The 26,175-nt window shown below is 38.7% G+C and overlaps 1 protein-coding gene across 3 annotated transcripts in view; it reads right to left on the bottom strand.

Moving 5' to 3' along the window:
- Nucleotides 1–6: 6 nt before the first annotated feature.
- Nucleotides 7–26,175, bottom strand: part of ddr1.S (discoidin domain receptor tyrosine kinase 1 S homeolog) — a 49,371-nt gene continuing 23,202 nt past the window's right edge. For 2 of the 3 annotated variants that reach the window (XM_018233263.2, XM_018233262.2), the window contains exons 2-18: nt 22,174–22,295; nt 21,891–21,993; nt 15,737–15,965; nt 15,397–15,544; nt 12,708–12,810; nt 11,414–11,600; nt 10,964–11,210; nt 9,544–9,693; nt 7,823–7,986; nt 7,501–7,708; nt 6,396–6,497; nt 5,352–5,581; nt 4,642–4,769; nt 3,907–4,107; nt 3,404–3,638; nt 1,773–1,922; nt 7–1,012 (exon numbers count right to left, since the gene is read on the bottom strand). In XM_018233263.2, coding sequence (XP_018088752.1) covers nt 854–1,012; nt 1,773–1,922; nt 3,404–3,638; nt 3,907–4,107; nt 4,642–4,769; nt 5,352–5,581; nt 6,396–6,497; nt 7,501–7,708; nt 7,823–7,986; nt 9,544–9,693; nt 10,964–11,210; nt 11,414–11,600; nt 12,708–12,810; nt 15,397–15,544; nt 15,737–15,965; nt 21,891–21,993; nt 22,174–22,273 — 2,844 coding nt within the window. In that variant the 5' untranslated portion in view covers nt 22,274–22,295 and the 3' untranslated portion in view covers nt 7–853. The remainder of the gene's footprint in view (nt 1,013–1,772; nt 1,923–3,403; nt 3,639–3,906; nt 4,108–4,641; nt 4,770–5,351; nt 5,582–6,395; nt 6,498–7,500; nt 7,709–7,822; nt 7,987–9,543; nt 9,694–10,963; nt 11,211–11,413; nt 11,601–12,707; nt 12,811–15,396; nt 15,545–15,736; nt 15,966–21,890; nt 21,994–22,173; nt 22,296–26,175) is intronic. The other variant, XM_018233264.2, reaches the window with a different exon arrangement.

Here is a 26,175-nt window from a genome sequence, read left to right as displayed (position 1 = left end):
ACAGGGTGAAGCTTACAGTGTGTTGTGCTATTAGGAAGAAATGTTTTCTGTGGCAATTTGGCCCATGACAGCAGATGTTTTTCATACACAGTAGGTAGTTGGACAAAGGGAAAAGAAATGTTTACAGTGGTACAATTATAAGGTGCATGTCTGTTCTAAACCTGTAGCAGTGGGGTGGTTACTACACATCCAGTGTTAAGAACTTCACAGAAAGACTACGTTTTCTCTTGTGTGCACTAATGGAGGTCGGGTACCCGTAGGTTACCCGCAAAAAAGGCGGGCACCATGAATGAGGGGAGGATTTTCAGGTGCGGGTCTGTGGAGTGGCGGGTCGGGTTGCAGGTCTCATCTAAATTTCTTATTTTATGTAATATTGTCTATATTTTACTCCTTTTAAAGTTTTACAAGACGTATTTCTGTCCCATCACTGACATCACTTCCTGTTTGCAGCACCATCACTTCCTGTTTGATGGTGATCGGCGGGTTGCGGGCCAGGGATAAGGCAGTTGCGGGTCCGGGTCAGGTAGCGGATCAAAGTGGGTAAATATGGGGGTTGCGGTTCGGGTTGCGGGTCCGGGACTTAGAAATTGATTCCGTGCGGGACTCTAGCTGGAGGTAAGTGTGGGCAGCATATACAGTGCATAAGACTGTAGGAGAGGTGCTAGGAGTTGAAAGCAGTCCTGTGTTTGGAAAGTAATGAGATGTATTATAATATTATTATTGTGATGACTAAACTGTATTTTATCCCTTATTGTGACCTACAACTACTGGTGATGATTTGGCTGTCTAACAGCAGAGAAATACAGGACTATTGTTATGGTGAGTTCTTGCTTTCTTCCTTGCTCTGCTGACATTACTCCTTTAGCTCATCACTGGAACAGCAGAGGAGATGGGAAGTGAGTAAGGCATGGATGTCCTGGAAGGAGGGCCTCTCTCTGCAGTCCCTGGACCAACACTGAAGCATTAGTTCATACAGAGGCTGAGGACAAGGCGGCGGTCGGAAGAGGAATATCTGCAGGTTTAGAGAGAAACAATGTCATGTGATAATAGTTTAATCAGTTACTCCTTTATTAATCTCAGTCTTAAACCTTTTGCACTGCAGAATTTCATAAAACCCTCCAACAAGCATGGCTGTGCCACCTTCTGCTTAGAAAGAACCAGCACTTTAGGATGGAACTGCTTTCCGGGAAGGCTGTTGTTTCTTCTACTCAATGTAACTGAATGTGTCGCAGTAGGACCTGGATTTTACTATTAAGTGCTGTTCTCAGATCTACCAGGCAGTTGTTATCTTGTGTTAGGGAGCTGCTATCTGGTTACCTTCCCATTGTTCTGTTGTTAGGCTGCTGCTGGAGGGGGTGATATCACTCCAACTTGCAGTACAACAGTAAGGAGTGATTGAAGTCTATCAGAGCACAAGTCACACGACTGGGGGAAGCTGGGAAACTGACAATATGTCTAGCCCCATGTAAGATTTCAAAATTAAATCTATAAAAATCGGTTTGCTCTTTTGAGAAATGGATTTCAGTGCAGAATTCTTCTGGAGCAGCACTATTAACTGATGTGTTTTGAAAAAAACATGTTTTCATGACATCATTCCTTTAATGAGTTTGGCCTCCAGGAAATGTTTCTGTTCTGTGGCCTCCCTGCTATTCCTGTAAAACCCAGTTCACCCAGCTGTTACTAATCCTGCATCTGGCATGTACAGTATATCATTCTGCTCTATCTGTAAGGATCGGGCACTTACAGCTGTCAGCATCCATCCCTTCACTCACCTGCTTCTTGCTGTCACGGAAGATTTCCCCAGCATTCTCAATCACATCCTCATCACTTAGTTCACCATATGGTTGCTCCTTGCACAGCATTAAAACTTCCCATAGCGTCACAGCATAGGCCCACACATCGCTGGCTGTGGTGAATTTTCCCTGTATGAAAATTATATTCAGGATCAGTTCATATTACTGTTGCACACACACACACTAATACGCATACAGTGATTAGACATGGGATAAAGAGAAGGCTCAATGGGAGGGAGAAGGGGTGGAAGTAGGGGGATTAAAAGTAATAAAGAGCCAAGAGGAAGCCATGAAGTATTTTATGAATCAAGCTCAATAGAGATGTTATTCTCTGGTGTCAATGACTAATATTCGGGGGTGGGGGTTCACAATGAGTTGCCAACTTTTTTTCCCCCTAAGAAGCTTATTAAACTGTTAACACACAATATTAGAAAGGCAATTTGAAATGATCAGTTCCTTTTACATATATAAATGTCCACGTGCCAGCACTCCAGTAATCCAATAAAAATGCCTTGTTTAGGGCACAGAAAACACCAACCTGTGACAAAGAACCACATACTGCCCCAAACTGCTAAATAAAGGCATTTTTATCCATATATTTCAGTGTTGTCACATGGACTACTTGTGGATACTGGTGTTTGGAGTTACAGGTGGCACCCAAATAAAAAAAGATTTAATAAGGGAAGGTGTTTGACTCCAATACTACGTGAGCATTCCTTTTACGTTACAAATTCACTGTTGTACACATCAGTCTGTAGAGCCATACGCAGGCCATTAAAGTGATAGTGATGCCGCTAGTTTTGTGTTTAGATCTCTACTTTGATGGCAATAATAACTATTAAAATTTACACAAAAATTACTGATGTAAACCCACAAATTAGTAAAATATATTGTTTATAAAAAAAACACCACTTCCTCTTATGGTGAAGGATACTACTTCCTGAAGGAAAGCCTCTCTCATCTCACTCCTGCAAAAAATAAAAGCCTCCTTTATTTTTTTAGATTGTGCTTAACTCATTCCCAATTACTAGGTTATATATGTGTGTCCCTTTTCTGCCTGCTTGACTTTTCCAGCACTAACCATGTACTCCAGCTCTGGGGGTTAATTTTGCAAGCAGTCCTAGCACAGATCTTTCTGTTTGTGCAGGCAGGCCCGGATTTGTTGCGAGGCCACAAAGGCCCGGGCCTAGGGCAGCAAAATAAGGAGTCGTGACTGGAGGCAGCTGGGAAACTGACAATATGTCTAGCCCCATGTCAGATTCAAAATTGAATATAACAAAATCTGTTTGCTCTTTTGAAAAATGGATTTCAGTGCAGAATTCTGCTGGAGCAGCACTATTAACTGATGCTTTTTGAAAAAAACATGTTTTCTCATGACAGTATCCCTTTAAGAGGGGCTTGGAGGATTTCCATAATATTCAAAGCTACAGTGATCTCAATATCTACAGTAAGTTTAGTATAGGTATTTTTATATTTTCATGTATGAATATTTTATTTGGAAGCTTATTTGTTGGACTATTGTTGTTTGTCAACCCAAAATTAAATGTGTAACTATGTAACATTAAGTTTTTATTATATTGATAAATGAATTCTAATATAACCATGCTCACCATAAGTATACACTCCCAGGCCATCCATCTTATTGGTAGTACTGCTCTGCCCTGTATTCGGTAATAGTCTCCGGCATACAAGTTGCGGCTCATCCCAAAATCTGCAATCTTTATGGTGAGGTTCTCCCCCACCAAGCAATTTCTTGAGGCCAGGTCCCGGTGTACAAAGTTAAGGGAAGAGAGGTATTTCATTCCAGAACATATCTGCAGGGCCACGTGCAATAGGCTGGGGTAACTACACAGGAGACGAAAATAATGATGTAAAGAGAAAATAAGGTGGAAAGTAAAGGAAATCAATCATATCTGATAAAGTAGGTAATTGGCTACATCTAAGTTATCTACTGTGAGTATATCTTCAAAGCAGTTCTTATTAAACAGTAATATAGAATGGTTGTGCACTGACACTTTCATCCATGCATCTGAGTCAGATCAGAAACAACAGAATGAGCAGAGGGCAAGTAGACAAATATAGACAGGGAGTCATTTCTGTGTGTTTCCCACACCTGATAGCAGGCAGACAATGTGCTTCATTTTCCTCTCCTTCGTCCAGGTGATGGGAGCTCAAAAACTGATTAAGATCTCCATTTTCCATATACTCTGTGATCATGCAGAGTGGATCTTCATCCAGGCAAGCACCCAGCAGACGGATAATGTGAGGGTCACTTAGACGGGACAAGATCTTAAGCTCCTTCAGAAAGTCGCTTCTGTATGGAAGGAAATCAAAGAAAAGAAGGTCTCTTTTCTGCTTGACAACCATATGTATAATGTGTATCAGTGATCCCCTACTAGTAGCTCGTGACCAACATGTTGCTCTCCAACCCCTTGGATGTTGCTCCCAGTGGCCTCAAAGCAGGAGCTTATTTTTGAACTCCAGACTTGGAGACAAGTTTTGGTTGCTTAAAAACCAGATGTACTACCAAACAGAGGCTCCTGTATGCTGTCAGTCCACATAGGGGCTACCAATAGCCAATCACAGCCCTTATTTGGCACCACCCAGGAACATTTTCCGTGGTTGTGTTGCTCCCCGACTCTTTTTAAATCTGAATGTTGCTCACGGGTGAAAAAGGTTGGGGACCCCTGCTGTGTATGAACAGTGTTTCTGGGGTGGTACAAAAGCATAATATACTACTGGAATTGCACAGGATAGTTTAAATTAGAATTTGGCTGGTAAATAAGGGCCGATAAATGGTTAGGAAAATGAATCCACGATCAGTTCAGGGGGATGATAATCACTTTACCTGGCATTCTTATTGGCATCAGCTCTCAGCAATTTAACAGCCACAAGCAGGCTCCTCCCCTTGCGCATGTTGAAAGGGAACTGTAAAGTGGGGAGCTCATGAGGATTCACTACTTCACACAGGTGTACCTGAAAAAAATAAAACCGATACATGAATGGCATAATTAAAAAGAGAGATAAGAAAAGAAACCTTGTTTATGACTGTTTGGTTTCTCTTAATCACCAACAACCAACAATTTTCAATAACACTTGGATGAAATTCTCCTGAGGACCAATTAATTAATTCCAGATATCAATTAGCCACTTCTTGATTACCTCAATGAATTTTATGCACTTGATCAATAAATTAATTTAAATAAATAATTAAGTGTTTATATCAAAAATAAGTTAACACTCCATCTACTAACTGGGCAAACGAGGCATTTGTCCAGGACCCGGGCCTACCTTCAGACTTTTCATATGATTTAATATTTAACTGAAGTTACCCCAAGAAATGGCAGAAATACTCTAGGCCAACTGGTAACTTAAAGTGGCTCTGAGTGAATGAGGTTTAATGATAGAGGCAAGAGGCACATCAACAGAGCTGTATGGTCCTGCAGGCCTTATGATTTATGATCTGTGGGACTGCACAGGATGAAGAAGGAAAGTAGTGTGAGTACATCTAAGCACTATGTGAAGAGGATTTTTGAAGCAAACGGAAGCAGCACTTACCTCTCCAAACTGCCCTTCACCCAGCTTCTCCCTAAAAAGGAGGTGTCCCCGGGGGAATTTGCAAAGAGGCAGGTCTTTGGAAGCGAGGGAGTCAGCAGTTAGTGCTGGCACTGCATAGGTATTACCCCCTGTTACTCCTTGCAGGGTAACGATATCAGCTTCAGCATAGTGTGGGACACTTGGGGGGAAAACTGGTAATTTTGGAGTCTCCAGTTCCCTATATCCACCTTCTGTGAAGTGGCAAAGAGAAAGGGGTGGGGAAAAGGAAGGGGAAAGAAGCAAATATAAAGGAAAAAAGTGAGAAAAAGGAAGAAAAGTGAAGTGAAGTAAAATGTATACCTAATATCTAACCATGCAACCAGGTGAAGATTGAAAGCAGTGTGCCACCCATTATACAATAATTATACATATCTATACATTAGTGATGTGCAGGCCAGCACGATACGCACGGGACCCGCAGGTCGGGCGGATTCGGGCAGACCTCACACGCTTCTTTGCGGGTGGGTTGAGTTCTTCTCCTGCTCTCCCCGCCCACCACCGTCAAATGCCAGCTTCCGACTACCAGGTCTGTCTTTTATAGACGCTGCGCCTGCGTGCCCCGCCCCTTTTGTGACGACATCGGTGGGGGTGGGTCGGCGCGGGTCTATAAAAGCAACCTGGAAGCACAAATTCTGGTGGCACGGGCTAAGGGTTAGGGTCGGGTGTGGGTCGGAGAAATCCCGACCCACACCACTAATATACATATATACAAACAAGTACAAGTGTGCCACCCATTATACAATTTATATATATATATATATATATATATATATATATATATATATATATATATATATATATACACACACACACACACACACACAAGTACACAGTATATATTGTTACGAACATTTGATAGTACAGAACACAGAGGTGACAGGCCAGCATGTTCCCAGTTCTAGAGACACCACAAAGAGAGAGAGAGTGAAATAGAATGGAAAAAGACGTGGCCAAGAGGCGGCCAATATATTTTTAGTTATCGGCTCCATTATGGCCGCCCCTTACCCTGGTTGTTGAGTGGCTTAGCCTGGAGGCCACCGTGCTCTGTGATTGGCCTGCTGTAGGTGGTGAGTAGGAGCTCATAGGCTGGGTTGTTTAACAGCAGAGCTGGAGAAACACATGCAGAGTAGACAGTGTACACCTCTATATCCATGCACTGACAGGGTACACTTAAATGAAAGTACATACTAATGGATGGTCATGCACACAAATAGACACTGACACCCGTCTCTGCACATAGTACCTGAACAGACAATAGACTTTTTCATACATTTGTATTACATTCCCTATAAACAAGCTGAGTCTTACATACGTATGCTAGCAAGCTAAACTAATAAGTAAATTAGATGACAGCAAGATAATGTGTTATTTGTTTTACTTCATTACAATTACACACTATGCAGTAACTTTTAGTTACATTATAATAAATTACACAGGCATGTTAAGGACACAGCTATCGGTTACCTTTATTTACATGCATACAAAGAATATGTCTTTATGATTATAAAACATGTTATACAGAATTTTATACATGCAGGAAGTTCCCCTTTTAAAGGAAAACTATACCCCCAAAATGATCACTTAAGCAACAGATAGTTTACATCATATTAAGTGGCATATTAAAGAATCATAACAAACTGGTTAATATATTTAAGTAAATCTTGCCTTGATCCACTATTTGGTGAAGGTTTCTGTGCTGCCCCAGAGATCAGCTGACCAGAAATACTACAACTTTAACTGTAACAGGAAGAAGTGTTGAAGCCAAAGACACAACTCTGTCTGTTAATTGGCTCATGTGACCTAACAAATACGGTTTGTTGGTATGTTTGTGTTCACCGTGAATCGTACAATCCCAAGGGGCAGCCCTTATTTTTTAAAATTGAAATTTTCTATTAATGATTACCCAATGGCACATACTACTAGAAAAGTATATTATTATGAAAATGGTTTATTTACATGAAGCAGGGTTTTACACATGAGCTGCTTTATGCAATATCTTTTTATAGAGACCTGGGGGTATAGTTTTCCTTTAAGCATTCACATACATTTGGGAGCTAAAGTATAGCAGAAAAATAAGGCGATAATATAAATCCATTACCCCCTCTCTTACCTGCTCCATCAGAGGGGAGGGTAAGTGTGGTTATCTTTGTGCGAGGATTGTGGCTTGGTTCCTGATATTCCCCATCTGAGGTTAAAATACGCTCATATCGGTTGGCATGCCGTGGTGGCCCTGGTGCATTGTGGGTGTTGTTTATAACCACTGTATCCGGTAGGGACAAGTGGGCAGTAAGATCGCTGTCAGAGGGGCGTCGCTGAGCCTTGTTGATAGAAAGTGGAAAAGAGATAAAGGTTAATGTTAAATGCCCAAATACTCCCCTTCTTTATATACTATCCCTTCCTATGTTTTTGCCTCAACATTCATCATTGTTTACCTTCCTCAATAATCTCTTCCATCTTTGTCTCCTCAGAATGAGAATGATAACCACCAACAGAAGCAGGATAATGACCACTAGGCATCCAATGAGAATAGAGGTGTCACCGCTATCATCCTTGGCAATTGGTTGGTTCATTCTGATGTCAATGCCTTCCTCAAGGACTATTATATCGAGAGAGAGAGAGAGAGAGAGAGAGTTCAGTCTGAAATTAAACCAATCCAATGATAAACCTTCCCTATCCAGATAAAACTTTAACTATCAGTCTTTTCCCCTGCAGAGGCCTGATCATCAAGGAGTAAGGCAAGGGGTAAAATAAATCAGCTGTATCTTTTGCATAAGCAGCATGCTTTAAAGGAATTGTTCAGTGTAAAAATAAAAACTGGGTAATTAGATAGGCTGTGAAAAATAAAAAATGTTTCTAATATAGTTAGTTAGCCAAAAATGTATAAAGACATCCAGTCACTCCAGCCTTTATACATTACATTTTTGGCTAACTAACTATATTAGAAACATTTTTTATGTTTCACATACTATCTATTTACCTCGTTTTTATTTTTACACTGAACTGTTCCTTTAACACCTGGAAATATAACTCTATACCTAATGAGATGCGTGAACTTACATAATTTCATGTGGTATTGTAGTTCACTAATGTCAGTTTGCTGAAGAGAAACGTTGGTGGTATTGAGACATGGCTCAGTACTAGTGACAGGCAAATCTATCCCGTTTCGCCAAAAATTAGCAAAACTGCAAAAACGAGCGACAATTTTTATATTCGCAACTATTTTGTCCAAATGCATTAAAGTCAAAGGGCGTCCAAATCATTTTGGTGCACAACCATTTTTATATGCGCCCCAATTTTGACGTTCGGCAATTTTTTCTGTTGCAGCGAATTTTCACCACAGTTTCGCGAAAACATTCATGGGCGGCGAAATTTGCCACAAATCCATGCCATCAATACTCAGTACTTGTATGTGTGGCAAGAAAATGGACATATTCTTAAAACCCTGGATCCATATTATAACTTGTTATGTTGTTTCAATTTTGAATGCACTCAACCTCCTATAAAACCAGATAATTTGCTGAAAATACTACAATAAGTACTATACTGTGTGATACTCTTCCTTGCACCCTCTGAAACCACTCGGTGTACATTTGACCGTAGTCCCCTTACAACTTTTATCAGGCAGACCTTTATATAGGGATATATTTTTTTTTCCAAAATTGTTTTTATTGGAAGTCCAGCACATCTAAACAAAGGATTTCACTTTTGTAGAGGTACGATTATGTTACATTAGAAATTGTATATAAGTGCATACTTAATAAAATATTGTTTTTCATATACAGAGGTCTTAAGTGTTTGTTTTTAAGCATACCTATTACATGAATATATGTAAAAGAAATGCACATTAGGTGAAATCTAGAAGTTGTTATGATGGGGTGGCGGTGTTTACAATTCCTTAATTACCACTGCGCCTAAATAGGATAGGTGCTGGAGATTCATTTTCTATTTTTGAAAACATTAATAACAAAATAAAAAAGATATGACCATTATTTGTCTTATTTATGAAGGATATAGGTCATCCTTAATCACCCATATGTTGGTGGACTCTGGGAGGCAGCTGTTGTCTTCGTCAAATTGATATAGGGATATATTTTAACAGTACAGCAGGAGAGAAAAAATGAAATGTAATTAATGGTATTTGTAGACTCCTCACCATGCCCATTCAGACTGGCATTAGTGCCAGTGGAAGTGGTTGTTGTTTTACTGGTGTCCTGGGGCACGTTTGTTACTACTGGTGGAGGAGGTGTCTCTTTAGGAGGGGGCAGTGGGCTTGGTTCTTCTGGATTTGTAGCATCCAAGATATCTGTGGAACACAAATGTAATCAGACACACATCACTAGTGATGACTGGGTTGAAAAAAGTTGACTCAACCCAAACACGCTGCTGCACCACCCAACCATAACCCGGCATGCCTATGAAAGAATAGACCTGTGCCCATCTCTTCCTACTGTGATGTCACCTTCCTTGCATTTTGCAGGAACAATGCCAAATGAAAGTGAAATCATCAGCCAATGTAAGACACAGAATCAGTTCTCTGATTGGCTTTTCTATTAATTATAATGCAACAGTTCTAACAAATTATGTACGAAAAGTTTCACATATATATAAGCAAAAAGGAAAAACAATGAAATGCATAAAAGGAAAGGACGAGCAATACTAGAGTAAACATATAAGGGTTAGATGAAAACATATCAGGAAGGCGCAGTGCTTTGCTGCAAATTATCCTTTAATTCAACACTACGGGGCAGATGTATCAAGGGTCGAATATCGAGGGTTAATTAACCCTCGATATCCGACTGCCGAATTAAAATCCTTCGATTTCGATATTCGAAGTCAAAAGATTTTGCGCAATTCGTTCGATCGAACGAACGATTGAAGGAATAATCGTTTGATTGAACGATCGAAGGAATAATCGTTCGATCGAACGATTAAATACTTCGAACCGAACGATTCGAAGGATTTTAATCCATCGATCGAAGGATTATCCTTCGATCAGAAAATTTTTGGCAAGCCTATGTGGACCTTCCCCATAGGCTAACATTGGCCTCGGTAGGTTTTAGGTGGCGAACTAGGGGGTCGAAGAAATTTTTAAAGAGACAGTACTTCCACTATTGAATGGTTGAATATTCGAACGATTTTTATTTCGAATCGTTCGATTCGAAGTCGAAGGTCGTAGTCGAAGGTCGAAGTAGCCAATTCGATGGTCGAAGTAGCCAAAAAAAACATTCGAAATTCAAACTATTTTTCCTCTATTCCTTCACTCGAACTTAGTGAATGGGCCCCTACATGTTTAAAGCAAAGTTGCCCTTTATCAAGTGTCTCTTGAGAAAGGGCAACTGTGCTCGAAACATGTAGTGTTGAATAGAAGGATAATTTGCAGCAAAGCACTGTGTCTTCCTCGTCTGTTTCCATCCAACTCTTATATATTGACATCATTGTGCACCTTGGGGTACAGGAACATACTCCTAGGCTTAAAGTTGATTTGGGACTAGATACCACAACCTGTAGGAACAAATTGAATTTATCGTCCAATACTAGAGTAAATATGGACTGAGAGATGATGGTATGCTTACCAGAGAGGAATGAGATCTCACTGATAAGCAGCCACTGGCTGGAGAAAAAGTAGTGACAGCGCAAGATGCGGGCTGCTCTTCCTTGCAGGGATATTGTTACAGAGCGTGCACTTGGGTCTCGTACATCGAGAGCTAGAGACAAGGTAACAGGCTGAGAATCCCACGGGGTATGCAAAGAGCGTTTGAAGTAACAGTCAACCCTACGGAATATCTGAATGCCACTGGATCCCATATTATTACAGTGGACCTGCAAGCGAAGATCAATAGACAAAGAAAAAATGAAGGAAAGGCTGTAAATTGAATGGGGTGAAACCAAAGTTTGGGAGGAAGATAATTGAGGGATTAAGGGGTGAGAGAGAAAAATCAGGGGAAAATACGGCTATATCCTAGCTGATTAGATTTAAACAATAAAAAAAAGTCAAGAGACAGAAAAATGACAAGATTTCTTACCCTCATATATGTAAATGATCGAAGTGCATCAAACTCAAACTCCATTTCCAGATATCCTTTTGGGAAGCTGCTGCTCATCCACCCTATATAATCATAACCAGGCCAGACTCCCTGTTCTTTGTGCTGAAGGAAATCGTCTGCTCCAATGACACCATCTGTCAACTGTCCCAGACCTCCATATTGCAGCCTGTGGGGAAACACTATTGAAATACAGCTGGTATATTTATATGTCATGGTGCATTATTGTGTGTTATCCCGTTAGTGGCTGCATAGGCCTATGGGTTGCATCCATTGCTAGAGAGTACCAGTACTGCACACATCAGAGTAGAGTAGTGTCAATGTGTAGGCAAAGGGGGGGGCAATTGATGTTAAAATTAAATGTTGTTATGTGGTTATGTTATATTAAAGGGGTGTTTCACCTTTAAGTAAACTTTTAGTATGTTTTAGAATGACCAATTCTAAGCAACTTTTCAACTGGTCTTCATTATTTCTTTTTTTATAGCTTTTGAATTATTTGCCTTCTTCTTTTCAGCTTTCAAATTGGGGTCACTGACCCCGTCTAAAATCAAATGCTCTGTAAGGCTACAGATTTATTGTTATTGCTACTTTTCATTATTCGTCTTTCTATTAAGGCCCTCCCCTATTTATATTCCAGCCTCTTATTCAAATCAATGCATGATTGCTAGGGTATTTTGGACCCTAGCAACCAAATTGCAGAACTGGCAAACTGGAGAGCTGCTGAATAAAAAGCTAAATAACTCAAAAACCACAATTAATAAAAAATGAAAACCAAATGCAAATTGTCTCAGAATATCACAGTCTACATCATACGAAAAGTTAACTCAAAGGTGAACAACCCTTTTATGGCAGACACATTCAGGGAATGTAGTTGCCCGGCGACAAATCGCCTCTTCTTCTGGCGACTCATCTCCCCGAACTGGGTTCCTGCCGGCTAGAATCTTAATTGCCGGTGGGATGGCACTCAGAGCACTTCGGTTTCTGAAGGAGGAAACTTCAGGCGACTTTGGAAAACAAAGCTCTCTGAGTGCCATCCAGCCAGCCAGCGATTTCGATTCTAGCCAGCGGGAGGGCAGTTCGGGGGGAGATTAGTTGCCTGAAGAAGAGGCGATTTGTCTCCAGGTGACTAACTCTCCCTGAATCTTCGCGTGTCTTTGCCCTTAAGGGGGAGTTGTATTGTGGCACTGCTTGCTCTGCATGCACATATCAGGAGGTAGCTATGTTATGTTGGCAAAGTTACTGGACGTGCAACATAGGGTTGCTAGTGCCTCCATACCCGCCTACTGTAAGTCCATCATAAGTAGAATCGTTGAGGTTAACGATCATTGAAGGGAGACTCATCACATTTCCAGGAGGAGATGTATAAGAACGAAGTCCATCTACAAGAAAGATGAAAAAAATGAATTAGAGTAAGGACAGGAATACCAGTGGCAACACATAAGGTGGTTAGGAAAAGAGGATACAGTGTCGGACTGGCCCACAGGGATACCAGGAAAACTCCCGGTGGCAGGGCCGGGCCGTGCTGGCTGGGCGCCCCAGGCAACCCAGCCAGCCGTGACGCCCCATCCCCTCCACATGCGCACTGACCGATCACATATGAGGCGCGCACACGCGCACTAACCGGCTGCGTCGACCTCTCCTCTCCAGGTACGCTCTCCCCCGCATGTACGCGCATGCGCACAAATAGGCGCATGGACTGTAGCGGCACTTACCCAGCCGGACTAGGGGCAGGTAGCAGTGAGAGGTACGTGCCTGGCGCCCCTCAAGCTTTGCGCCCTAGGCACGTGCCTACTCTGCCTACCCCTAGTTCCGGCCCTGCCTGGTGGGCCTAGGTGTCAGGGGGCCCTTGTGCTGCTAAAGATTTGGCCTATTTCATGGCCATTTTCTATTTCTTTGAGAACAAAGAGACTAAATAGATGGAATAATAGATTATAGTATATAAAGAATAGTGACTAGGAGAATAGAGGTTCAATGAGGAGAGAAATGTACTGAGAGTGGGCCCCTGGTCTATGGTTCTTTGGTGGGCTAAGGTTTTTGGTGGGCCCCTGGTGTCCCAGTCCGACACTGAGAGGATGACATAACAAATGTCAGAGAAAAAGGAAGTTTGTACAAGGTGATGAGTGACAGGCCACAGTTATTGTTAAAGTGAACACGATCAGAATAAAAAATAGTGGTGAAAACAAGTAGTAGTAGTAAACAAGTAGTAGTAAAGAACTGGTGCCCAAATATGAAATTCCATGCTTCCTATAAATACCAAACTACAAAGAATTTTCAACATTCATTTCAAATATCACAATCCGTTTAAAATCTTCTGTCAACCCGCACATTAAAAGTCATATTTCTCATAAAAATATATACAGCAAAACAGACAGTATAAAGGTCACATATGGGGTCCACCTGAGGAACATCATCAAAGCATTTAATGTGTCTCAACTTGGCATTAAAAGAAAGGCACCCCCAACAAAATGTGGGTTTAATTCACTTTAAAAAGATAATCCTGCCTGCATTCCTTTTGATGTGCACAGTGGCAGATTTTGAATGTAAATGCTCCTATAAAATTCAATAGAAACACATTTTTTCTTCTATTACATGTTATTAAGATTTGTTTACTGTTTTTCTTTCCCCATCAGCGATGTATTTATATATTTTAAGTTATACTGACACAATTTTCTTTTCAAAATATTAACATTAAAAGTTATATATACTGTATTTCAAGTTTGGTTTTTTGCTGATAGGTCTGCTTTTGTAAGTAATTGTTACTTGAAGTTTCTAAACCTGACTGTTTTGCCAACCTGACTGTCCCATCTCAGCCTGTCAGTTAGAGTTTCTAATGCTAACGGACTCCTGCTGCACAAATATGGCAGCCCCCTCATACAGGAACATGAGGCATCAGACAGGTAGTGTAAAAGCATCCTGCAAATACTTTTATGGCAAAATTATAAATAACATTCAAAGATAATGTTATGATAGATATAAAAAAAGGTTATTTTCTGGTGTCAGTATCTCTTTAAGCAGACACCTATAACTTAACCTACCTACAGTATATTAAAATATACTATATTAACTAATAACAAAACGGGGAAGCGAGGTTGCTGGCCGGGTTGCCTAGGGCGCCTGGTCCAGTTGGTCCAGCCCTGGTAGCATGATTTCAGATAGTTTGTGCTAGACAGGAATTAGCTCCAAGCAGATGTAAGGTATGGAGTGTATATGGGTTAGAACTAAACTGGTAAACAAAACCCAAGATAATACAGCTGGCATTCTACAGTCATGGCGCATGGACAGCAATATACAGTGGACTCCTAGACTACAAGCTATTTCAAGCAGCACTCTCTGACCTCATGTCTATGCTTATGTTTATTCTAATATATGTCAATTATTAAAGCAATATGTAATAAAAGGCTCCATGAACAGTAACCCGTAGCAACCAATCAGCAGGTAGCATTTACTGGCAGGGTCGTATTTATCATATAGGAACTTGAGGGCCTGTGTTCAGGGCAGGCAGCCTAAATGGTAAAAAATGAATCTCCCCCCCCGCAAAAAAAAAGAAATTCTCCCCACTGATACTGGATATTTGCCTACTATATCTGGTGGTGGAGAATAGCAGGGGCCCACCAGAAAATCTTAGACCATGGGTCCACTTTCCAAACTATTATTCCTCCTTTCCTTACTCAACCTCTTTATTCTCCTAGTCTTTAATGTCTACTTACTATATTCTTTCATTAGTAAGCATTTTTTCCCTATAAAGAAATAGGGAATGATCAAATGTTTAGAAGCAAGAGGGCTCCTGAGCCACCTCAGCGCCTTTTGTTACATATATGGGATTACTAGTTGTATTCTCTCCCACTCAACTGTACAGTGCTATATATATATGGAACGAAGAAGTCATATTTGACTGGAGGCTTAGCAACAGGCTGCAAAAATCATATAGAATATTATCAAAAATCGGATAACTGGCAGCAGCCTACCTTGCCAAACACAACCATAAAGCTCAACACGTAGACAAACACTCATTACTCGGTCAGCCATGGGATAAAAGCGCACATAGCGAGCAATGATTGGAGGCCCCAGGTCCTTCAACACAGAGTCATGTGTGTTTCCATTTCCCTCTATTACCTGCAGGTAACAAATAGTAAAGAAATAAAGAACATGATCAAACACATGCTTTATTATTGCGTCCCTATTTTTAGAAGCCTTCTTATTTTTTTTTAACCTAAATCTTAATGTTTTTCCAAAATTATTATTTCCTGTCATCTACACTTACGTGTCCTTGCAGTCTCTTATTCAAAAGTCAATCAACTTCCTCACCTCATTCCCCCAGCGATCCCTCCATTGTGACCATTTAAACCCATCACGGCTGTAGCGCAGTTGATAATGTCGGGCAAACTCCTTGCCCAGCCCTCCTCCATCTCGGCCTTGAGTGCCCACTAGGGTTAAAAAATGAAGTTTCTGTAGATCCACCTGCAGGAATTCCTCATAATTTGGGTATACAGGGCCTAGTGGACACCAAGCTCCATCACCATCATTACTTTCCAACCTGGGAGAAAAAGATACATCAGGGTTAGGGTGTTTCTAAAATATGGCAAACGTTAGTGTAATAATATGTTGTGTTGTATTGCCAAAAGATTGTTATCATTTTTTACAATTTATCTACAGTATCACATGAAAATATAAATATTAGGGGAAAACTGGATTTCCTTCCTTGGCATAATGGTATTTTAAGCACCTCTTCAATAACTATAAGTTAATGACTAAGGAGACATAATTTCAGTTACTGTTCTTAGTGATATTCTTTCAGTAGTTGGTCAGTTTTGAATACATGATACAAACATTTGAAAAGAAACAAAAGACTATCTCTGGAAGTTAGAGACAGCTGGCAGCTCCAATAAATGTGCCTTGGGAATTGTTATTTTCTCTTACTTTAACCTTATCTATAATAACCATTTAATGATTTAGGGGAGTGGAACAGGATGAAACTGAAATCAGCTTTTAACCCTTTGGTTTCCTCTGAATTCTGTAGCATGTGAAAGTACATGATAATTCGGCATATTGCCTTAAGTGTGTGTGTAAGGATTCATGTATTTATTTCAATGATCAGAGCATTGAGGGCCTCCCAACTGGAACAACTGTCGGAAGTATCAGCAGAATAACTATTCAGCTATGTTGAAGCAGCTGTTGGGGAGGGTTTGTTCCAGTTCAGCTTTATAACTAGAGCCCATAGCAACAGTGCCTGCCTTTTTATATTACTGCTAGCTATATAAAATATATTCAGCCTCAGCCTACAACCACCTTTTTTTGTAAGGTAATCTACTGGTCAAGTTACCTTTCCTAAATAACTGATTGAGGTGATAACATTATGAAATTGCTGACTTCCTACACATTATACAGATATAATATTTTATTTTCAAAACTCTTTTATTGATTAGCAATACAGTATTTACTTTCACCATAACTTAAAATGGACCTGACACCCAGACACAAAAATCTGTATAATAAAAGTCCTTTTCAAATTAAACAGGAAATCCGATTTCTGTTTTTCATTAAAGCATTCATAGCTGTTGTAAACTCATTTAAAAATCTCAGCTGTCAATCAAATATTGTCTGCCCCTCCTCTATGCCCTGGGCATAGAGGCAGGGCAGATAATTACTTTCACTTTCCATTCAGCACTTCTTAGATGTCACTGCTCTCCACATATTCCCTCGTTCTCTTTACCATTTAATTGCGTAGCCAGGGCATGGGGACGGACATTGGGTCCCCCATTCTGGTGCACAAACAAGATTCTGAGATGACACAAGACTTACCTTAATAACAGTCTGCACAAAATGGTTCCTGCCTGCTTTTTTATCATTTTAAAATCCCAGACTGAAGGAAGCAGGATTCAATTAATTTATATAGTGTAATTAAAGTTAATTTTGCTTGACTAATGTGATAAAATAGGATTTTAAATAATTTTTTTGGGTGACGGGTCCCCTTTAATTTTTTTATTTTTACTTTCAGATAATAGATGCTCTCCTACGCAGAGGGGAGCGCTATGGTCACATTCAGATACATTGCAAGAAAAAGAAAATTTCTATCACTGTCATTTTACATGTTTACATTATTGATTTAAACATTTCAATGTTAGAAATTGCATGTCAATAAAAATTAAACTAATAAAATTAACCGTCTATATCCGTGTTTTCTATCATTTTAAGTCAATATATTCTCCTAAAATAATGTTTTGAATTATCCAAGATTCCATCCTGTAGGTTTCAACTCTATCTACCATTACTATTTAATTTACATTTCTAGTTATACAAACATAATATAATTTCTCCATAAGATTTATTACAAACTAGTGTATGTTATCCAAGGTGTCCAGCTTTTGGTATAGACACTATATTTGTCTGCAGCTATGCTCAACATTCTCTCATTTATATAATAATACATTTATTTAGAATTCAGTTCATCACTTATATCACAAGGGAATGACATAGAACAGAACTGAGGATTGACTGTCTTTTTAAATAAGGTTCTGGGCTGCCCAGAAAGCAAAAAAAGAAATGCTACAAGAGGGCAATTGCACAGGGCACTTTTTAAACCATGTAAGGTCCTTGATTTTAATTAAGAGCTGGTATAGTCTCAAAGAACAGCTTGCTATTGTTCTCATTCATAGAATATAGTAAATCATTTTACATATCACACACAGTGCATAGAAACATTCCCAAACGTGTCTTGACTAGATGGCATCACTGTCAGAGCTGTGTGGTTAACCGCACAAATAACTGACCTGCTTTCTTGAGCTTACTCAGCTACATGAACTTGCACTATTTTAAAAGGAAGAAAAATCCTCACATAAAGAAACAATGGCTTGATTATCTGTAGAAGTAAATCATAGAAGGCACGCTGGAAGACTATGCCAGTACCCACCCAGTAAAAAGTAAAACTTTGATTGCAGCAGACATTTCTGTTAAATGTAGTTCAGTTTTCACATATTTTACATTATCAATGAACTATAGTCTTAAAGGAGAAGAAAAGGATAAAATTGGGTAAGCTTTATCAGAAAGGTCTATATATATATATATATATATATATATATATATATATATATATATATTTATAAAGATGCTTGGGGTGTCCGCCCTCTGTTGCCTTCGAAGATGAGGTGCACGATCAATTAGAATGATACAAATGATGAAGGGATCAGCACGCTCTTGTAAAGTTGAATCAAGTGTTTTTATTTGTAACACAGCATTGTCCAATGTTTCGGTCCCACCTGGGGACCTTTATCAAGGATCCAGGTGGGACCGAAACCGAAAGTTGGACAATGCTGTGTTACAAATAAAAACACTTGATTCAACTTTACAAGAGCGTGCTGATCCCTTCATCATTTATACATATCTATCTATATATATATATATCTATATATCTATATCTATATATATATATATATATATATATATATATATATTTATATATATATATATATATATATATATATATATATATATATATATATATATAAATATATATAGTCCCAAACAAATTGTTGTTCATTTCTAATAATTAGAAATAAACTACAATTTGTTTGGCACTATGAAGAGTTCTGCGAGTGCGGTTCTAAACCTCCAGGGCTACGGCTTGAGCATGCCCTTCCCTGCTGTAATCTGAGTCCAGGGCTAGGAGTGAGCAGGGAGAGGCTCAAACAGGAAGTGATGTCACACCAAAGCTAATATGGCAGCTGCTATCATAAACAGAGAGAGCTTCTAGAGCTGTTTACTCAGTTATGGTAAAGCATTCTGCAGAATAAATATAGTGTTATTACTTGCACTATTGTGGCAAATCTATTGGCTATGTACTGCTTAGGAAGCTTTTCTTCTCCTTTAAACGAAAACTGCCCCTGGCCAAAGGTTCAGCAGCTCTGTAACAGTAATACCCCATGCCTTCAAAGCTGTCCACAGCAGCTATTCATCTTCTGATCTTGCTGGGCCATCTTTAGATTGTCAGTGACATTGCCCATGCTGATTGTGCTAAGTTCATGATCATGAAGTGAAACATCAAAACATTAGCAGAAAGTGAGGTTGCATCTAACATAGAAATAATAATACATGAATCATTTTATAATCAATTCTGCAGAACACACTGTCAATTTATCAGCCTTGTATTACGAAATTTTTATTGAATACTGTATATATTCTGTATTTTGGGAATTAGATCCGTAAGTCGAGAAACAGCTGAGAGAATGTATTGTGAATCAGTATAAAAGATGTAGAGCTACTGGAGACATTGTCAAAGGCACAGATCTTCACCTTGTATCTGACGAACGACTGTACGGCACAATCTCCCGACCTGCTACTAATCATTCAGATTAAATGGTAAGAAAGTGGTAAAAGAACAAATGAGACAATGTTCTGGCCGTGACAGCAGTTAAGTTTGACAATTAACAATCACAGTCACATATTGATATCCTCAGATTAATACATGCAGAGAAATAATCATTTGCCAACAGAAATGTTCTAACTTGTCCATTTAATCACCAATCGGCAAGGTACGATAAATGTCAGGACGATCCACACATGGTCTGATAATTCTATTCATATGACGTTATCTTTGCCTTTATGGCCAGCTCAATTTTTAGTTGAGGCTTAGTTTTACTTTAAGGTATAAACAACATTTTAGGGGTGCTTTGGGTAATTGCTGATGGCCCACATACTGGATCTGTCTGATATACTATAAGAATTAATATATTTGTCTTGAGGACTACAGCCCAAGAACTCCAAACAATCTTAAAATTAGATATAACGTATTTATTTGCATCCTTGTGCACTTGATTAGTTATGGAACCCATTTGGGACCTCTAATTTCTATATTTGCAGTACAATCTATTATACTATATCCAATATAAAATTCCTTTTGTTGATTGCGGGAGAAATGCTCTCTAATGCTCATGTTGTGACGTATTTTCTGCGAAATAAATGCCTAAAACCAGTCATGAGCCATGCAAAGACTACGATACATGTGACATGAGCCTAATTCTACTTATACCTCCCCAAAATAGAAACCATAACCATAAAAACGCTGTGCCTTTTTGGGCAGAATAAAAAAGTACCCCATCTCATGTCGAGTTCATGTCGAAGTCAATGGCAGATGTCCCTTTTACAATTGGAAGAAATCATGATCTGAGCGGGGTTTCATACATTAATCTGAATAATTTGTGGTTTTTGGGCGATAATCTGAAAATATCAGAGTTTTCAGGTGACAAATCCAAAAAAATTGCACAATCGGATTTCTTCACAGTTTTATCAAGTCTTTTCCTGCACCAGATTTTTTCGAGTAAAATTAGAAAATATTCATGGGAGTTTGGTCTAAGTGTTTTAAGAAAACAGTGAGAAATTTTTCAGATTTTAGTAAATAACCCCCTTAATACGGCAATAGTATCATGTATGATGTTCTCAAAGTTCACATGCAATTGTATTTAAGAACTCCATTTAGCAACAATAGGCTACTGCAAAAGCAGTGAAATTAATATTTCTATCATGTTTCATGTTTGCAAAAAACAAAGAGCAGTAAGAATATAACAGCTGCAGCTATAGCTACTTTTTTTTTTACTTATTTTTATTTCATCCGTTATCTATATAAATGCTCCAATGAAAGTTGAAGACTACAATTTGATTGCAAAAGTATTTTGTCTGAATGATGTTCAAGCATAATTTCAAACTTAAAAATGTCTTGTGTGCTAATGTTTCTTTTATTAATTATATTCTGTAGAAACATCCATGGGAATAGATATATAGGGGTCGGTACACCCAGCTGAGCTGTGGTAGGTGTAGCAGTTGCCATGCAGCAAATGTACTGGATATATTAACCCTTACAACCAGACAATGAGACAAAGCATTACAATAATAACTGCATCATATAGCGTATATCTTCTCTGGACCATATTTAGCATCCATTAAAATGTATCACATAGTAAATGGTTTAGCAAGAAAAATAATGTGACAATGAACTTCAATGAAGCGCAGAAGACTGCTGCAAATGTTGTGCTGTTTATTAAACACGGTAAATGGTTTATTGAGAGAGGGCAGATTTAATATTAGCTGACCTTCCAGTTTATGTATATCTTTGTAAGAAAACGAGAGAGTGATCTTAATCTTGCTCGCATTTCCTTTCATGGATTATAAAATAAAAAAGATTGTGACCTACCACTTGGTGACCTTTTATATTTAAAATTTTAAAAAAAACGGATCACAATACACAGGAACCTGAAAACAGAAAAATGTCAAATATTTTTTAAATTAATATTTAAATTTAATCCTGTACTAAATGAAGGCTGTGATTTGTGGTGTAATTCTTTACAAACCTTCAATGCTTTTTGTTAGATAGATAGATAGATAGATAGATAGATAGATAGATAGATAGATAGTTCATTAGATGTTCCTCAGCCAATCTTCATCACTAACAAAGTGTGCTCCACAATCTCACCTGCTGTGTTTAGCTTCAGTAGAGTCAGACCAGGCACTGGATGCTGTGATATCCTCATCTGGGATGGTCCTGTCCTGCATGCCCAATGCATAGCGACAAGAAGCTGTAGGAATTGTGTAAACAAGGTTAGAGTTTCCAAGCTATATACAGCTTCATTATCCAAGAGCAATATAGATATGCATTGAGTACAATGCTCTATTTCCAAGTCCTTTTTCTTGTGCACATGCTCTGTTTCCTCTACCAAACTCAGCTCTTACCAATCTTGCAGACATTTAAAACTTACAGGGGTCAAAGTGAGCATCAGGTTCAGCTATGCAGAGAGCAAGTAACAGATTGAACCAGACTAGAAGAGAAGCCATCTTTAATTCTCCCATTAATGACATCCAGTGAAAAACTGTTTCATAGCTGCGGAGACATAAAAATGATAATCCATATTTTAGAAAGATAATCAGCATTGTCCTGCTGAAATGAGCATACAATGTTTATATGGGTATTTATTTATGTCGCGTTGACAAGCACCAAATTGTACAACCTTATTATCATATTTCTGTTGATTGTATGAAGTTAATTATCCTTATGGTCAGCCAAAACATAGGTAGGAAGGTTGCAAGACTTGTAGTAACACTCTTTTAAACAGGGTGATTTAAATTGCAATTTATATAATGAGCCAGTATATCTGCATAATATACAACTATAATTAGCTGTATAATATAACTTAATATTTGTTTAGGTACACTGCAAAAAGTATTGTTTTTTTTAGGGATGCACCGAATCCACTATTTTGGATTCTTCACGAAGAATTCGGCTGAATACCGAACCGAATCCGGATCCCAATTTGCATATGCAAATTAGGGGTGGGAAGGGGAAAACATTTATTTACTTCCTTGTTTTGTAACAAAACGTCACGTGACTTCCCTCGCCGCCGCTAATTTGCATATGCAAATTAGGATTCGGATTCAGTTCGGCCGGACAGAAGGATTCGGCCGAATCCAAACCCTGCTGAAAAAGGCCGAATCCTGGCCGAATCCCGAACCGAATCCTGGATTCGGTGCATCCCTAGTTTTTTTTAAAATACCAGTTTCATGAAAATTATACAGGTAAAACTGAAAACCACAACTTTCATGAAAATTATACAGTTACAACTGAAAACCGCTAGAAATCTATGCAAAATATATACCTTACAAAGATGCAAACACTTCAACATTAAAGGAATTAAGTAACAAATATGTAACCATTATTGAGAGAATTTTAAAGGAACTGTTCAGTGTAAAAATAAAAACTGGGTAAATAGATAGGATGTGCAAAATAAAAAATGTTTCTAATATAGTTAGTTAGCCAAAAATGTAACGTATCTTAAAGGCTGGAGTGACTGAATGTGTAACATAATAGCCTGAACACTACTTCCTGCTTTTCAGCTCTCTTGGTTTCCACTGATTGGTTACCAGGCAGTAACCAATCAGTGACTTGAGGGGGGGCATATGGGTCATAACTGTTGCTTTTGAATCTGAGCTGAATGCTGAGGATCAATTGCAAACTCACTGAACAGTTATGTCCCATGTGCTTAGTCTATAAATCCCACTATAGATACCTCCCAACATTTAAAAAATGTAAAGAGGAAAAAAAACATCTGGATGGAAATGTTTTGAACATGCTCATTTTATGGCCATGCCTTCTAATTACCATGTTCATTTTACAAAATTTGGCAGGTTATGAAGTTTGAACACATTTCTGGGAGTTTTATGGCCTTGTTTTAGGCATTATAGCAGTTTTGCTAATGAAAGTGAAATTGCCCTTTAAGCTGCTAGTTTGTCTCAGTTCTCTCCAGAGACTTGATTATCTTAGTTATAATTGAATTATCTTAAATTGTTACAAACGTATCTAAGTGCAACTGCTCAGTGTTCTGGGGTCTCTGACAAAAAGCCTTTTGTTTTAATCAGAAATGTTGTAAATTTTTCTGGTGTCAGTGCAGGAGATCAAATAAAATTTCGGGACATTTCAAGTAAGAAACCAGGGACTGCCGGCTGAACTGTCAAAATCAGGACTGTCCAACAGAAAAAGGAACTATTGGGAGGTATGCAAAGGGTAAGCTAGGTTCTTTCCACAGAAACACAAAATTATAGATCTTCCCTTGGTCACAAGGTGTGGGGGGATAGAGTGTTAGCTATAGACTGAATTTGCATGATGAACATCAATCCAATAGCTTTTTTTAGCTTCTCCTAGAAACAGCAGTAACAGTAAATTATATGTATTTGCTGTCGTGTCCTTCTTTCTCCTGTATATTTTTACAGGATAGTTTTTTATTCTCTTTACCCATTTAGGAATATATTAGTCAGAATAATGTTACACATCTGCTGATTCTAGTTCCTGTGAAAACTGCTTTTTTGCAAAGTGCCCATCATACCATTACAGTGCCACTAACACAGAGTTTAACAGTTCGGAAACGATCAATCATCCCTTTATCATAATGCCTGCTCAGTTGAACTATATTAACCGCACACAACTTCACTAACCCATATTAAAAATGCGCCACCGGAATGGAACTGATGGCCATGCACATTACATGAAAACAATGGGAATGTAATAGTGATGCACATAAAGCTTTCAAGCACCTGACATTGATTGGCATGTACCAACAGTTTATGCCAGGTAGATGGTGACTTTAAAGTGATACTGAAACTAAAAATTACTCTTTAAAATATTATTGTACACAAATGTTACTTATAGGCATGTTGATTGTTTTTCGCTGATAGGTCTGCTTTTGTAAGTAATTGTTTAAATTAAAGTTCCTAAACCTGTTTACCTGTTAAACCTGTTAAAGTATGTAATGCTAACAGACTACTGCTGCACAAATATGGCACCCATCTCATAGAGGAACATCAGGATCAGACAGATAATGTAAAATCATTGGGCAAATACTTTAAAGGTGAAATGGCTGTATGACAGATGTAAAAAAAAGTTACAGTCTGATGTCAGAAAACAACTTATCTTCCTTTTGACTGGACAGTACTGATTCAGCAGCTCCTATAACATTCTGTAATAAACTGCAGCATGACAAGTATTGGATACATATACCATAATATACACTTGCATTCTATTTATCTGTAGCATTGGCTTGTTAGAATGGAGGATAACAGCAACATGTGCTACTGGAACTTTATTTGACCCATCATATTCTTAGGAATCTTCTGAGCCACTTAAAGAGATACTGACACCAGAAAATAAACTTTTTTAATATCGATCATAATCTTTGAATGCTATTTATAATTTTGCCATAAAAGTATCTGCCTGATGCTTTCACATTATCTTTCTTACCCCCTTTTTCCCTATGAGGGGGCTGCCATATTTGTGCAGCAGGAGTCCATTAGCATTAGAAACTCTAACTGACAAGTTGAGAAGGGACAGTCGGGTTGGCAAAACAGTCAGGTTTAGGAACTTCAACTAATAATTATTTACAAAAGTAGAACGATGAGCAAAAAACCAAAATTAACATGACCTATAGGTAACTTTTCATGTAGATTAGTATTTTGAAAATAACATTTTTAGTGTCAGTATCACATTAAGCTTTCATTTCCCAGAATCCCCCAGAAGATTAAATTTTGTACAGTTAGAAAAATTCTGTATTCTTGCTGTGAGTGACAGAATATGCTTCTTCTGCATCATTTACATGTAACTGAAATATTGTCTAATCAGATTCTGCATAACTGTGCATCCCTTGCCATTAATAGGTGGCTGCGATGTAGTGAGCTTAATCGTTATCAGATGAAACAATCATAGATCATGTGGTTCAGTTTTAGGGCAAAACATGCCAAATCAAGACAACATGATGGAAAAGTGGAAGCACGTGTAATATTACTTTTAAGTATATGGACACAGATATAAACAGATGTTTGTTTTTTTTACTACTGTGTATGATGTTTATAACTATAATCATGTCATGAGCAGTATAAATGACTACAGAGGGGTCTCTAGCTACCATCTAAAAGTCACCTTAAAGGAGAAGGAAAGTAAAAAATTGAATCCTACTTTATTGCCTGTCCCACGAGGCCCCCTCCTGAAACGATGTGGTAAAAACTTGCATTTCACTGCTGCATCTGAGCACTAACACTCCGAAGTTAAGGCGCTTGTATCAGTTTGGCGCGGCCATATTCAAATAGGTGCGTCACTTCCGCCCTGCGCTCTGTTGTTAATGCGCATGTTTGATCTCAGCTCCTTAGCGATGACGAGTGGAGGTGTCAAGTGACCGCATCGTCATCGCTGCACATAGAAGAAAAATGATTCTAGTGCG

Source organism: Xenopus laevis, chromosome 8S (assembly GCF_017654675.1).
Source record: "Xenopus laevis strain J_2021 chromosome 8S, Xenopus_laevis_v10.1, whole genome shotgun sequence".
Taxonomy (NCBI): domain Eukaryota; kingdom Metazoa; phylum Chordata; class Amphibia; order Anura; family Pipidae; genus Xenopus; species Xenopus laevis.
Note: the sequence above shows the minus strand (reverse complement) of the source record. Positions and strands in the feature narration are given on the sequence as shown.